Source organism: Giraffa tippelskirchi, chromosome 10 (assembly GCF_054371585.1).
Source record: "Giraffa tippelskirchi isolate mGirTip1 chromosome 10, T2T-mGirTip1v1.2.pri, whole genome shotgun sequence".
Taxonomy (NCBI): Eukaryota; Metazoa; Chordata; class Mammalia; order Artiodactyla; family Giraffidae; genus Giraffa; species Giraffa tippelskirchi.
The window spans coordinates 102,275,203-102,290,603 of record NC_137284.1 but is presented as its reverse complement, the minus strand read 5'-3'; the positions used below and the strand labels follow the sequence as shown (position 1 = coordinate 102,290,603).

The 15,401-nt window shown below is 40.2% G+C and overlaps 1 protein-coding gene across 2 annotated transcripts in view; it reads right to left on the bottom strand.

Moving 5' to 3' along the window:
• Positions 1-15,401, bottom strand: part of DOCK4 (dedicator of cytokinesis 4) — a 482,101-nt gene that overhangs the window by 171,860 nt on the left and 294,840 nt on the right. For both annotated transcript variants that reach the window (XM_081537146.1, XM_081537147.1), the window contains one exon: positions 12,820-12,926. In XM_081537146.1, coding sequence (XP_081393272.1) covers positions 12,820-12,926 — 107 coding nt within the window. The remainder of the gene's footprint in view (positions 1-12,819; positions 12,927-15,401) is intronic.

Genomic DNA, 15,401 nt, shown 5'->3' with positions numbered 1-15,401 from the left:
TGTGGGAAAACAGGCTACTTGACTTCAGTCATAAAGAGTAAGAAGCTTGCCAGGCAAGGGAGAGAAAGACAGGTTATACAGAAGAAACAAAACATATAAAGACACTGGGGGAGAAAAACACATATATGAGACGATGAAGATAGGGCAACTAAATGCAACGGGGGTTCTAGACTGGACCCCAGAAGAGAAAAATAAAAGTACTGGAAAAATGTGTAACATACAAATAAGTTTTGTGTTGACAGTATTGTACAGAGGTTAATTTAGTTTCAATAAATGTTCTGTGGTTATGTAAGATGCTAACATAAGGAGAAGTTGGGTGAAGAGTATATGGGAATTTTCTGTACTATTTTTGCAACTCTTTTCTAAGTCTAAAATAAGTGAAAAAACAACTGTTTTTAAAAAGTACAGGTGTAGTCAGATAACTATATGTAGTTGAGTGTGGCTAAATGATGTGATTCTTTTTTCGGGCCAAAAAAGCCTTGGGACTACTTTGAACTTCTTAAAGAAGGGAAACTCAGGCTGATTCTGATATCTGTCTCTGGTTTAAATTCCTTAAAGAACCACCAAGGAGGAGGCAGTGACTGGTCATGAAACCAAGTGTTTAGACGGTAAGGTAAAGTGTGAGCAGTCACGAAAAACTGAAGGTTTCAATTCACCACAGGAGAGGATGGAGATGGAATAAAAAAATTCAGTTTTGGACAAGCTGAGTTAAGAGGCGTCTCTGGCAGACCCCACTGAAGATGCTCAGTAGGCTGGTAAAAGTCCTGAACTACAAACCCAGATCTGGATATCATCAGCAGAGACGTGGCAAATTAACCCACGGAAGTGGGTGAGATGGTTCCAGAGTGTAGAAGACACGGACAGGGTCCAAAGATTAAATCCATGATAACACCAACATTTAAGATGCAGATAAGATGCACACTAGTATATACAGGAAGGATAAACAACAAAGTCTTACTGTACAGCGCAGGGAACTATATTCAACATACCGTGATAAGCCATAAAGGAAAAGAATATGAAAAAGAATATATATGTGTATAGCTGAGTCATTTTGCAGTACAGTAGTAATTAACACAATGTTTCTAAGTTAACTATACTTCACTAGGGGATTCCCAGGTGGCACTAGTGGTAAGAATCCATCTGCCAATGCAGGAGACAAGAGACACAGGTTCAATCCCTGAGACACAAGAGATGCAGGTTCGATCCCTAGGGTGGCAAGATCTTCTGCAGCAGGGAATGGCAACCGACTGCAGTATTCTTGCATGGGAAATTTCATGCAAAGAGCCTGGCAGGCTACAGTTGGCCACAAAGAGTTGGACATGACTGAGTGACTGAGCACATGCAACAAAAAACATACTTTACTAAAAAAATTTTTTTAAATACAGATAAGAGGGAAGAGTACTCAAAGGAGTAAAAGGATGAGACTCAGGAGAACAGTCAGACCATGAAACATGGGATTTTCAAGAAGGGTAATCAATAGTATTACATGTTATAGGTAAGGGAAAATTTAGGAAGTGTCAAGAAGGTTGGCCACAGCAAAGGTGCTAGTGACCTTGAGGGGAAAATTTCATTTGAGCTTCGAGGACAGAAAGTAGCCCAAGGGACAAATGGGATGGAGGGAAGTAGAGACAGTGAGTGAAGACCAGCCTTTTCTGAAGGTGGCTGAGATGGGACAGGAAGAGACAGTGTGGTAGCTATTACAAGTGCAGTTTGTCTTTAAAGAAAAAGGGCTAGTAGAAGGAAAGAAATTATAAAAATTAGGGCAGAAATAAATGCAAAAGAAACAAAAGAGATCGTAGCAAATATCAACAAAGCTAAAAGCTGGTTCTTTGAGAAGATAAATCAAATTGACAAGCCATTAACCAGACTCATCAAGAAACAAAGGGAGAAAAATCATATCAACAAAATTAGAAATGAAAATGGAGAAATCACAACAGACAACACAGAAATACAAAGGATCATAAGAGACTACTATCAGCAACTATATGCCAATATAATGGATAACTTGGAAGAAACGGATAAATTCTTAGAAAAGTATAACTTTCCAAAACCGAACCAGGAAGAAATAGAAAATCTTAACAGACCCATCACAAGCATGGAAATCAAAACTGTAATCAAAAATCTTCCAGCAAGCAAAGCCCAGGACCAGACGGCTTCACAGCTGAATTCTACCAAAATTTAGAGAAGAGCTAACACCTATCCTACTCAAACTCTTCCAGAAAATTTCAGGGGAAGGTAAACTTCCAAACTCATTCTATGAGGCCACCATCACCCTAATACCAACCCTGACAAAGATGCCACAAAAAAGAAAACTACAGGCCAATATCACTGATGAACACAGATGCAAAAATCCTTAATAAAATCCTAGCAAAAAGAATCTAACAACATATTAAAAAGATCATACATCATGACCAAGTGGGCTTTATCCCAGGGATGCAAGGATTCTTTAATATCTGCAAATCAATCAATGCAATACACACTAACAACCTGAAAGATAAAAAACATATGATTATCTCAATATATGCAGAGAAAGCCTTTGACAAAATTCAACATCCATTTATGATAAAAACGCTTCAGAAAGCAGGAACAGAAGGAACATACCTCAACATAATAAAAGCTATATATGACAAACCCACAGCAAACATTATCCTCAATGGTGAAAAACTGAAAGCATTTCCCCTAAAGTCAGGAACAAGGGTGCCCACTCTCACCACTATTATTAAACACAGTTTTGGAAGTTTAGCCATAGCTATCAGAGAAGAAAAACAAATAAAAGGAATCCAGATTGGAAAAGAAGAAATAAAACTCTCACTGTTTCCAGATGACATGATCCTCTACATAAAAAAACCCCAAAGACTCCACCAGAAAATTACTAGAGCTAATCAATGAATATAGTAAAGTTGCAGGATATGAAATTAACACACAGAAGTCCCTTGCATTCCTACAGACTAACAATGAGAAAACAGAGAGAGAAATTAAGGAAACAATCCCATTCACCATTGCAACAAAAAGAATAAAATAAAAGAATAAATCTACCTAAAGAAACGAAAGACCTATATATAGAAAACTATAAAACACTGATGAAAGAAATCAAAGAGGACACAAATAGATGGAGAAATATACCATGTTCATAGATTGGAAGAATCAATATAGTGAAAATGAATATACTACCTAAAGCAATCTATAGATTCAATGCAATCCCTATCAAGCTACCAACAGTATTTTTCACAGAACTAGAACAAACAATTTCACAATTTGTATGGAAATACAAAACACCTCGAATAGCCAAAGCAATCTTGAGAAAGAAGAATGGAACTGGAGGAATCAATCTGCCTGACTTTAGGCTATACTACAAAGCTGCAGTCATCAAGACAGTTTGGTACTGGCACAAAGACAGACATATAGATCAATGGAACAAAATAGAAAGCCTAGAGATAAATCTACGCACCTATGGACACCTCATCTTTGACAAAGTAGGCAAGAATATACAATGGAAAAAAGACAATCTCTTTAAAAAGTGGTGCTGGGAAAACTGTTCAACCACTTGTAAAAGAATGAAACTAGAATACTTTCTAACACCATACACAAAAATAAACTCAAAATGGATTAAAGATCTAAATGTAAGACCAGAAACTATAAAACTCCTAGAGGAAAACATAGGCAAAACACTCTCTGACATAAATCACAGCAGGATCCTCTATGACCCACCTCCCAGAGTAATGGAAATGAAAGTAAAAATAAAACAAATGGAACCTAATTAAACTTAACAGCTTTTGCACAATGAAGGAAACTATAAGCAAGGTGAAAAGACAGCCTTCAGAATGGGAGAAAATAATAGCAAATGAAGCAACTGACAAAGAATTAATCTCAAAAATATACAAGCAGCCCATGCAGCTCAATTCCAGAAAAATAAATGACCCAATCAAAAAATGGGCCAAAGAACTAAACAGACATTTCTCCAAAGAAGACATATAGATGGCTAACAAACGCATGAAAAGATGTTCAACATCACTCATTATCAGAGAAATGCAAATCAAAACCACAATGAGGTACCATTTCATGCCTGTCAGAATGGCTGCTATCCAAAAGTTTACCAGCAATAAATTCTGGAGAGGGTGTGGAGAAAAGGGAACTCTCTTACACTGTTGGTGGGAATGCAAACTAGTACAGCCACTATGGAGAACAGTGTGGAGATTCCTTAAAAAACTGGAAATAGAACTGCCATTTGACCCAGCAATCCCACTACTGGGTATACACACTGAGGAAACCAAAATTGAAAGAGACACGTGTACCCCAGTGTTCATCACAGCACTGTTTATAATAGCCAGGACATGGAAGCAACTTAGATGTTCATTGGCAGACGAATGGATAGGAAAGCTGTGGTACATATACACAATGAAATATTACTCAGCCATTAAAAAGAATACATTTGAATCAGTTCTAATGAGGTGGATGAAACTGAAGCCTATTATACAGAGTAAAGTAAGTCAGAACGAAAAACACCACTACAGTATACTAACGCATATATATGGAATTTAGAAAGATGGTAACGATGACCCTTTATGCCAAACATCAAAAGAGACACAGATATATAGAACAGTCTTTTGGACTCTGTGGGAGAAGGTGAGGGTGAGATGATTTGAGAGAATAGCATTGAATGATGTATATTATCATATGTGAAACAGATCGCCAGTCCAGGTTCAATGCTTGAAACAAGGTGCTCAGGGCTGGTGCACTGGGATGACCCTGAAGGATGGGATGGGGAGGGAGGTGGGAGGAGGGTTCAGGATGGGGAACACATGTACACCCATGGCTGATTCATGTCAATGTATGGCAAAACCCACCACAATATTGTAAAGTAATCAGCCTCCAATTAAAATAAATAAATTCAAAAAAAAGCAAAAGAAAAAGGCTTGAGAGTGTTAAAAATCTGAGAACAGCGCCAGAAGAGAGGAAACAAGAGGGGAAGCTAAGAGGAGCAAGGTCCCAGGGGAGCCAGAAGAGGAAGATCCTGAGAGAAGCAGGTGGAAGCATTTGCCTTGAAGGGAAGGAGTCTTGCCCCATCCCCTGAGACAGGAAGCAGGAAGGAAAGGAAGGAGGCAGATAAGTGTGCAGGTAGCAAGAAAGAGAACACATGAAGTTAAGGAAGTTCCTGTCTGATGGCTTCTGTTTTCTCTGTTAAGGACAGGGGAAGTGGTGAGGCAGGCAGAGTGGTAAAGTCTTGTCAGTAGTTCTTCTGAGGACTAAGAAGGGAACTATGGACAGAGGTTTCTAACACCATACAGGAGTCGGTGACCAAGCCATCACCAAGGAAAAGAAATGCAAGAAAACCAAGTGATTGTCTAAGGAAGCTTTACAACTAGCTAAGGAAAAACGAGAAGCAAAAGTCAAGGGACAGAGGGAAAGATATGCCCAAATGAACTCAGAGTTCCAGAGAATAGCAAGGAGAGATAAGAAAGACTTCTTAAAAGAACAATGCAAAGAAATAGAGGAAAACAATAGAATGGGAAAGACTAGAGATCTCTTCAAGAAAATTGGAGACAACAAGGGAACATGTCATGCAAGGATGAGCATGATAAAGGACAGAAACGGCAAGGACCTAACATAAGCAGAAGAGATTAAGAAGAGGTGGCAAGAATACACAGAAAAACTATACAAAAAAGTCTTAATGACCCAGATAATTTTTATGGTATGGTCACTCACTTAGAGCCAGACATCCTGGAATGTGAAGTCAAGTGGGCCTTAAGGAGCATTACTCTGAACAATTTAGTGGAGGTGATGGAATCCCAGCTGAGCTATTTCAAATCCTAAAAGATGATGCTGTTAAAGTGTTGCACTCAATATATCAGCAAATTTGGAAAACCCAGCAGTGGCCACAGGACTGGAAAAGGTCAGTTTTCATTCCAGTTCCAAAGAAGGGCAGTGCCAAAGAATGTTCAAACTACTGTACAACTGCACTCATTTCACATACTAGCAAGGTAATGCTCAAAATCCTTCAAGCTAGGCTTCAACAGTATGTGAACTGGGAACTTCCAGGTATACAAGCTGTATTTAGAAAAGGCAGAGGAAGCAGAGGTCAAATTGCCAACATTAGTTGGATCACAGAAAAAGCAACATAATTCCAGAAAAACATCTACTCTGCTTCACTGACTATACTAAAGCCTTTGACTGTGTGGATCACAACAAACTGCAGAAAATTCTTAAAGAGATGGGAATACCAGACCACCTTACCTGTCTCCTGAGAAATCTGTATGCAAGTCAAGACACAACAGTTAGACCTGGATGTGGAACAATAGACTGGTTCAAAACTGGGAATGGAGTACATCGAGGCTGTATATTGTCACCCTGCTTATTTAACTTCAATGCAGAGTACATCATATGAAATGCCAGGGTGGATAAATCATCAAGTGGAATCAAGATTGCTGGGAGAAATATCAATAACCTCAGATATGCAGATGATATCACTCCATTGGCAAAAGGTGAAGAGGAACTTTAGTTTCTAAAGATCCTCTTGATGAAGGTAAATGAGGAGAGTGAAAAAGCTGGCTAGTTTTTTGAACATTTAAAAAACTAAGATTATGGCATCTGGTCCCATCACTTCATGGCACACAGAAAGGGAAAAAGTAGAAGCAGTGACAGATTTGGTTTTCTTGGGCTCCAAATCACTGCAGACAGTGACTGCAGCCATGAAGTTAAAAGACACTTGCTCCTTGAAAGGAAAGTTATGACAAACCTAGAGACTATATTAAAAAAGCACAGACATCTCTTTGCTGACATAAAGAGTTGGACCATAAAGAAGGCTGAGCACCGAAGAAGTGATGCCTTCAAAATGTGGTATTGGAGTAGACTCTTGAGAGTCCCTTAGACAGCAAGGAGATCAAACCAGTTAATCCTAAAGGAAATCAACCCTGAATAATCACTGGAAGGACTGTTGCTACCGCTGAAGTTCTATTACTTTGGCCACCTAATGCGAAGAGCCAATGCATTGGAAAATGCCCTGATGCTGGGAAAAGACTGAAGGCAAAAGGAGAAGAGGGTGACAGAGGATGAGATGGTTAGATAGCATCAGGGACTCAGTGGAATTTGAGCAAACTCTGGGAGATAGTGGAGGACAGAGAAGCCTGGTGTGCTCAATCTATGTGGTCACAAAGATTTGGACATGATTTAGTGATTGAACAACAAAGAAAACAGTAACCAGAACAGGTAGAAAGTTGCCATGTTGCATGGAATAAGCCTTATAGAGATAGGGCATGGAAACTTTATAAGAGGATGGAGAATGGTATCTTTACATGCAGTGGGGTATTTAAAGAGATCTAGTGTCAGGACACTGAACACAAGGCTTCGGAAGAGGAGCTTTCTCTACTCCAGGGGCCACACAGGAAGCTCTCTGTGTGAGAGCCACAGAGAGCAGGAGAGCCAGAGTTCAGCAGAGGCAGAGCATTTTAAAAGATTGTGTAGTGATATTAATTACTGAGAATGAAAGCACTCTCTGCCCGTACATTAGTAGCCTTCAGGGCTGAAACCAAGTCCACTTATTAAGTTATCTTAGCTATTTTCCCTTTCTTTTGTTTTCTTTGCTTGATTTAGCTTGTGTTGGACTGTGTTAGTTGCTCAGTCATGTCCGACTCTTTGACACCCCACGGACTGTAGCCCGCCAGGCTTCTCTGTCCATGGTATTCTCCAGGCAAGAATACTGGAGTGGATTGCCATTCCCTTCTCCAGAGGAACTTCCCAACCCAGGGATTGAACCCTGGTCTCCTGCCTCGCAGGCAGATTCTTTACAGTTTGAGTTGCAGGGAAGTCTGGTTTGGCTTACTTTTATGCTAAATTTACCAAGCTACTTACTTTCTTTTATGCTAAATTTACCAGGCTACTTACTTTTTAACGTAATTTTGCAGGTGTATGCTACTCAATTTCTCTCACAGTCTGTAACAAAACAATGGTTATGTGACCAATGCTCCTATGCCTAAGCCCAGGGTGGACAGATATGTTTTGTGCTTGTCTAAGATCTATTGCTCATGATTACAGGGGTGTCCTTGTGGGGTTCCCTTGTCACTCAGCTGGTAAAGAATCTGCCTGCAATGCAGGAGACCTGGGTTCAATCCCTGGGTTGGGAAGATTCCTTGGAGAAGGGAAAGGCTACCCACTCCAGTATTCTGGCCTGGAGAATTCCATGGACTGTGTAGTCCAGGGGGTCGCAAAGAGTCGGACACGACTGAGCGACTTTCACTTACAGGGGTGTCTCTTTCAGAATCACTGGAGAAGTATGTAGAGTTTTCTGCACAGCAAGATGGGTGGTGAACCTATCAGTCTATTAAATTTTTCAGACTCCTGTCATTTTTTCATTTTACTTATAAATACAAACATTGTATAGGAAAGGATAAGTGGAAAGCAACTCAATCTCAGAAATTCACCTCAAAGATGGTAACTAGTGCAGAGGGGCTGTGCTGGACTTCTATGGACCAGGTGGGGAACTGGAGTATAGCATAACAAACTGAAACAATGCAGGGAGAAAATGAGACACAAAGCATTTGTGAACAAACTTCTAGGGAGCAAAAGTGAAATGAATTCATCAAAGACTCTTGCAATCTAGGCCATACATTAAACTAATCCCTTTCCAGCCAGGAAACATGATCATCCTCTATTTAGCTGATTTCTTATCTGGCCCTTCTCTTGCTCAGAAGCAATAAATCCCACCCTAAGGAATCAGATTCTCTACTAAGCAAATCCCCAGTCTGGCTGAGTTGGGTCACTTGAGTCATAGTGGTGTTAATCAACATAATGAATTTGCAAAACCTCAATTTCTTTAAAAGTAAACTGTATTATTACTTGTTTATCTATACATACAAACTAGACCTGAGAGTATTTTGGCATGTACTTCAAAGAAATAAAAATCCTTCACTAGAATAGGTCAGAATGGAGACTTGAGTGCATAGTTATTAACTTTCTATCCTCCTATTTTGGACCTTCATATTATTATCCTTAATAGACTTTTGGAAAATGAATTTTGTTAAGCTTATTATTTCAACCTCTTTTCTTAACTTTGCTTTCCAGCAGGTAGCTGGCAAGAAGTAGTCCAAAACATCTCTACAAATTTAAGAAAGACAACAAACCTAGCAGAATGCAGCAAAATAACAAAACTTAGCAAGATTAAATGCTGTTACAATCAACTTAGGAATTCCAAAGGCAAGTTTTGGACTTAGCCATCAACTACTTGGAGATATTACTGATGTCCTCAGAGGTGAAAAGGGACCCTGGAAGCACAAAATCTTTAATGATGACTAATCAAGTTCTTTCACTTCCCTTTCTAAAGCTATAATATTTGGATTTTTGTAGATTTCAGCGGTTATCTCCATGGAATACCACTGCAAACATACTATCAATTATGTAAAGGTGAAAATGACTTTGAAAGGGAGCTTTGCCCTCAGAATTCTTTAGCTCCTACCCTAGAGGATGAGTCCAGGTTCTTGCCAGACCACTGACTGATAACAACTCTGTCATAATGATTTCCTTAAAACATACTCAGAAATTCAGTCACTGTCACAAGGGGAAATTATTATCTCTTTCATAAATTTTAGGCCCAAATTAGGCTATTAAACAGTTTTCAACATACCACTTTTTTTTTCTTAGTTCACTGCAGAAATGAATCTTCTAAACCAGAACCTTACATGAGGAGGAAAGTCGATTTTAAATATCCTACTATGAGGGATTCCCTGGTGGCTCAGATGGTAAAGAGTCTGCCTGCAATGTGGGAGACTGGGTTCGATCCCTGGGTTGAGAAGATTCCCAACATCACTTATTAAATGGGCTATTTTTCACTCAGTAATTTGAAATCCATTCCTCTTCCTAGCTTCCTTTTTCATCCAAATTTTTAAATTAATAAATTCAAGGTTGTAATCATCAGCAGGCTGTGAGACTGCCCATCATGGCAGAGGAAGAATAACATTATGCTCATAATATGGTTTTATAATCATAACCCGCAAGTGCCCTTAAGTAGAAATTGAACTTCTTGGCTCAGTACTATGAAAAAGAAAACCATGGCATCAACCGGATGAAAAACAAAAGATGTTATACTTGGCAGGTATTCCAGTTCTCTTTAAGCAACACTGAATAATCCTAATCATAAGACTCAGCTACTTAGGTTGTTCTGTGGAGCTAATGCTTCATCATGGGTCTGCACAACATAGGCCTGCCCCGCATGAGATGAACTACAGATACCATTCTGAGCCTCCTTCGTGATGGAGGAAGATCACTGGGAAGAGCTGCTCTTTACACTGTTGATGCTCAAATAAATTTTCTTATGCTTTCTGGATTGGAATTCTGTGTATTCATTGAAAATTTGTGCAAGGCCTTGAGATGACTCAAAGCTCCACTTTTGAGAAAAATGGTGGTTCTGTCAAAGGCATCCTGACAGACCCCAGGTAATGCAATAGAATGAGTCTATGCCCGGGAACCAATACCAGTTGGACTGCTGAATGCTCACATGGAGAAGCAAGCCCTGCTACCTGTCCTCCTGGCATTTTAAGTACATGGGTGTCTCTAATCAGCAACTAAGAGTCTTAATATTATTTATACTTCTTCAGAGGAAGTCAATCCAGACTTGACTGGAAAGTTAGTACCTGCCACCCAAAAACACCCTCCAATCCACAGGTGAGAGAGCCTACATTGTGAAATGTCATGTATACTCAGTCGTGTCTGACTCTCTTCGACCCCGTGGACTGTAGCTCACCAGGCTCTTCTGTCCATGGGATTTTCCAGGCAAGAATACTAGAGTGGGTTGCCATTTCCTCCTCCAGGGGATTTTCCCAACCCAGGGATCAAACCCACATTTCTTACATCTCCTATATCGGTGGGTGGATCCTTTACCACTGTGCCACTTGGGAAGCCTTGTGAAATGTCATAAAGAAGTGATTTATTCTTCTAAATATTATTAGGAAGTTAATAGTTACCTTAGCCCTGCCTTTTCTGTGTGAAGATTTAATGGTACACAGAGTCAAGATCACCAACATTCACATCAAGTACCACTTATGTCTTTTGGAAAACTGTAGCTGAAGACACAGCCTGTCATATTATCCATCTCACATAAAGGGGCTGCAGACCTTTATTTATATAAATAGATCATCTCAGGTGTCTCGTGCATTTAGCTCCTCTGTGTGCCTTAGTATTACTCTACTTGAAAATATTCTTTCTCTGTATTTAACATCAAGAATTCATTTAAGTCACTTTTGAAGTCTAGAGAATGTATGTGTCAGAAATGGAGGCACTTTAATCGTCTTATTCATCACTATATTCCCAGTTGCTAGAAGAATGTCTGCCCTGTGGTCTGTGGTAGTTAATGTGCTGAACAAACAACCAGAAAATAAATGATTCAAGAAATATGCACATACCTACCAATGCACAAACAAAAATTACCCGGTGTCTTGTGCATGCACACCCATTTTACCAGCAATAATCCAAATGTGAAGAAAGTCTCTGTCATCTCCTTCCTTCACTCAGTGTATCTTCACTGCACATCTGCCACAAGCCAGAACCACTCTGACTCAGCTGTTGCTCCTGAAGGGCTCCTAAACCTACCATGCTGAGTTGAGGGGTCATCAGACAACCATTTGCCAATGTAATGAGGACAATAGTAAGAGATTTGTGCAGATACCTGGGGAACTCATGGGCGGGCACACTGTCAGCTGGGAACACAGAGACTAGGAACTAGGGTGTGGGGACTGTTTTCCCAAAGTTTCCGGCTCAGGTGAGCCTCTGCAGATGAGGAGGAGCCAACTGTTGGGAGACTGGGGAGGCATGACAGCAGGAATGTCAAGTGGAGCTGGGGGAAACCAGCAGGCAGGAAGTGACTGGGGCATTAGGTAGAGGACCGGAAATGGCATGAGGTGAGGCATAGGGACGAGGCAGCCCAACATACCTGAAAGCCTGCCATTTCCACTGCTGGCAATGGGAAGCTTTTCTATGGGTTGAAGTCAGGCAGGGGCCTGGTAAGATTTGCACCTTAGACAGGTCACCCTAATGGCTGACTGGAAAATGGACTAAAAGGAGAGAAGGCCCAGGTGGGCAGGACTAGTGAGTCCGTTTGAGAGCTGACAAGAGCCTGGAAGAGCATGTGGTTACAGAAATGGAGAAATGAAAAGGAGAAAGATTTTGGAGAAAATCATATACTTTAGTGCTTGATTTCATAGTTGTAAGTGCTTCTGTTCAGTATTTCATTATTACTAGTATTCTCTGATAATTCCTAAGGATCTCTTGTTAGGTGAATTTTCTTTTTATTGCCTACTACACTATATTTTTCTCCCCAAATGTTTGCATACCAATTCTTGCTGCAAAATATAGAGAGTTTAACAACAACCACTGAAGTTGTCATGACAAAGAACAGCCATTTCTCCCTTGCTTCGTGAGAGCAGCAAACAAGACAAATGGAAAGGTGACCTTGCAAAATTTGCTTCTGGGGTATACAGATAAGAAAGCAAGTATGGGAATATTTTTAAAATATTAATATATTAAAATATTAAAAACTTTATTTGTAAGGTTTGTCTAATCCTATCACAGCCATGGATAGGATTTCAAGGTCATCCTATAGACTTAGCCAAATACCCTTATTTCAATTAAGTTAAAAAAAAAAATCTTTAAAATATGTGTCAGAATATGACAGAATCTAGAGATACTACTCTCAAAAATGCACTCTCCCTGCCAGCAATCATCCAAAAGAGTATCTTTACAGTCCATTTTTTCTCTTTTCCAGAGTGAGGATAAGATTGTGAGTTAGTACTTCTGCCCTGTTTTTCACAACTGCCCCCAACCTCTGACTGATGTTACCTTATGCACAATGAGCTCGTGTGTGCCATCTGGAAGTGTCCTACCATCTTCCTGCATCAGAGGAACAAAGGAGAAGCCAAACAATTTCTTCTCTCCTTTCTCCTTTGCTGTAGAAGGAAAAGCAAAAAAAAGAATCAGTCAGTTATTTCAGTGTATGCTTACACAACTGTGTTCAGACACACAGATTGTAGAGATGAGTGATCATGAAGAAATAGAACCCCTCTGCCCCGAGCACGCACACGCATACACACCTGCTCCCTTTACACAACGGAGAGCAGTCGTACGATGGGACTTCTGTCTACAGTGGCCGCCCTCTAGCCCCATAGTCCCGCCTCATAACCGTAAGTTATATTCCTTGAATAATTTTCTTCAAGGGATTCACTATTTTAAATTACGTGTTTTGTTTGTTTGTTTCTTGAAGTTGTAGATTTCCTGTTTCTTCTCCTCATAGCCCAACCACAACCCCTTAACATAAGCACCATGGAGGGCAAGATTCTTGTCTGCTTTATTTTACTCTATGCATGGTATTTCAAGAATGCCAAGAACATAGTAGGTTCCCAACAAACATATGGAACATAAATGAATGAGTGAATGAATGAACTCTCCCTACAGCCACACGTATAAACAGAGACCTCTGAAAGCCACCTCCTTGGAATCAGGCACGCAGACAAACAAACTGCAATTAATAGTTTGATAAGAGCTTACTGCAGTCGTATTTGTATGCCAGAAATGAGGCAGTGAGGTTTCAGATGCCCAACTAAATTACAATGGCTAGAACAAGGGTCATCGGCAACTGTTTACAGATAAGGAGACTGAGAGGTCTATCACAATGTCACCTGCTCCAGACCTCTTGTGTGCCATTCTAGTAACTTTCCACCCAGCTTCAGCTTCTCCAAAAATGAAGACCGCATGAAAGAGAATCTGGTTTGTTCAACTGGACTCTGTCTTTGTATTTAGATGTGCCAAGAAGAGTTGCAGGCTGGTAGCCATCATGGGCTGGCCTGTTATTCTTGCCCACACAACTGTGGAAGTGGAGGTTTTACTTGACAGAAAAGTCCAGCTTTGGGATACAGTAAGCCCCATGCTAGAGGAGTCAGATACAGAGATCTTGAGGATCAGACAAGAGACTCTAATAATAAACACATTATCCCCTTCCAATTGTTTCTGGCATTTAACCACAGGGATGTGGAACCCTGTGCACAGAGTAATTCTGGCTGGCTGGCTTAGGTTCCTAGCATGAGGGCAGTCCTGAATTGTGATTACAGTGAAGGATTTTCTTTTTAAATCATTAATTTCAAGCCTAAAGAGAAAATGGGGAAATACAAACACTCTTCAAACAAAAGTCACAGCAAAGATCTCTGGAAAGACTTCTACGTCAGTGAGTGTGCTGGGTATGGAACTTGTGATTTAGGAGGCAATTCTTATTTAGAAGTAATTTCTTAAGTTGCTTTGACTGTCTTTTTGGTATGGTTTTTGGTATTCAATTCAGAAAGATAAAAAAAAAAATTCCAAGATGCATAAAATTAGCAAAGATAAGAAACAAAGCAAGAGTTTCCCCAAATTTGCTCTTGGTTATAAAATAAAAATAAATACCAAGTAAAGTTTAAAGTACATAGCCTTTTTTCCTAAGCTATTAGATCAGGATTAATGAACTAAATAGACTGTTACGTATAATATGTTTAATACAATCCCCTTTTATTAATAAAACTCCTAAATCTATGGATTCCACCTCTTGACTTTGCAATATATTTCTTCTTGTAGCTCAACTTGAACAATTCTGCCCCCTGGGACTTCCAATATGCTGACTCACCACTCCTTACCCCTCCATTCCCACCTCCCACTTCTATGGCCCATCATTCTAACCACTTCAGTGAAAATACCCTCAACCGTCCCCCTTCCACACGTCCACTCATAATACTACACCTTGGCAGAATCCAATTTGGGGCTTATTCTGTGCCTAATCTAAACTTAATTAAGGCATCTGGTCCCATCACTTCATGGGAAATAGATGGGGAAACAGTGGAAACAGTGTCAGACTATTTTTTTGGGCTCCAAAATCACTGCTGATGGTGATTGCAGCCATGAAATTAAAAGACACTTACTCCTTGGAAGGAAAGTTATGACCAACCTAGATAGCTTATTTAAAAGCAGAGACATTACTTTGCCAACAAAGGTCCATCTAGTCAAGGCTATGGTTTTTCCAGTGGTCATGTATGGATGTGAAAGTTGGACGGTGACGAAAGCTGAGCGCCAAAGAATTGATGCTTTTGAACTGTGGTGTTGGAGAAGACTCTTGAGAGTCCTTTGGACTGCAAGGAGATCCAACCAGTCCATCCTAAAGGAGATCAGTCCTGGGTGTTCATTGGAAGGACTGATGTTGAAGCTGAAGCTCCAATACTTTGGCCACCTCATGCAAAGAGTTGACTCATTGGAAAAGACCCTAATGCTGGGAAGGACTGGGGGCAGGAGGAGAAGGGGACGACAGAGGATGAGATGGTTGGATGGCATCACCGACTCGATGGACGTGGGTTTGGGTAGACTCCGGGAGTTGGTGATGGACAGGGAGGCCTGGCGTGCTGCAA